The 561-nt window shown below is 69.5% G+C and overlaps 1 protein-coding gene across 1 annotated transcript in view; it reads left to right on the top strand.

The window, feature by feature from the left end:
- The window catches only part of MYO15A (myosin XVA), a 63,449-nt gene that overhangs the window by 44,153 nt on the left and 18,735 nt on the right, over positions 1–561 (top strand). The window contains exon 52 of the mRNA XM_006773974.2: positions 177–285. Coding sequence (XP_006774037.1) covers positions 177–285 — 109 coding nt within the window. The remainder of the gene's footprint in view (positions 1–176; positions 286–561) is intronic.

Genomic DNA, 561 nt, shown 5'->3' on the forward strand with positions numbered 1-561 from the left:
GGGTTTCCATGAGCGGCGATCCCTCTGTGCCACACATGCCGCCCCCCTTCCCGAGGGAATGCCCTCCCTTCCCAAGCCCAGGCCCCTCCACCAGGGAGCTGGAGGGCAGGGCGGTCCTGAGAGCCCTCAGTCCCAGGGAGCCGTCTGCTCGCCTCAGACTCCTCCCCCGCCCCTAGGCTGGCAGCTTTGCTGCTGCCCACGGAGCCCAGCCGGGGCCCTGCCGCCGCCGTGGCTGCCGCCGTGGCCTCCACGGCTGCTGCATGGGAGGTGGGCCGCAGGAGAGAGGTGAGGCGGGTGGCCGGGCCAGTTGGGTAGAGACCGCAGGGGGTCATCTGACCGGAGGTGGATGGGAACAAGGTCGGCCAGTCCTGGGGGGCGGGGGGTGAAGGGGGTAGGGCTAGTCATTCTGTGACCTGTGGCATGTGACCAGCGATGGCCGGAGATTTGGCCAAATGGGTAGAGAAGGGTGGAGTCAGCAGAAGGACTGCGACCAGGCCACGGTGGCAGGATGGGGCCGTGAGGCGGGCAGGGCCGAGCAGGTGGGGTGGTGGTAGCGACGGG

This window comes from Myotis davidii, unplaced genomic scaffold (genome assembly GCF_000327345.1).
Source record: "Myotis davidii unplaced genomic scaffold, ASM32734v1 scaffold207, whole genome shotgun sequence".
NCBI classification, from domain to species: Eukaryota; Metazoa; Chordata; class Mammalia; order Chiroptera; family Vespertilionidae; genus Myotis; species Myotis davidii.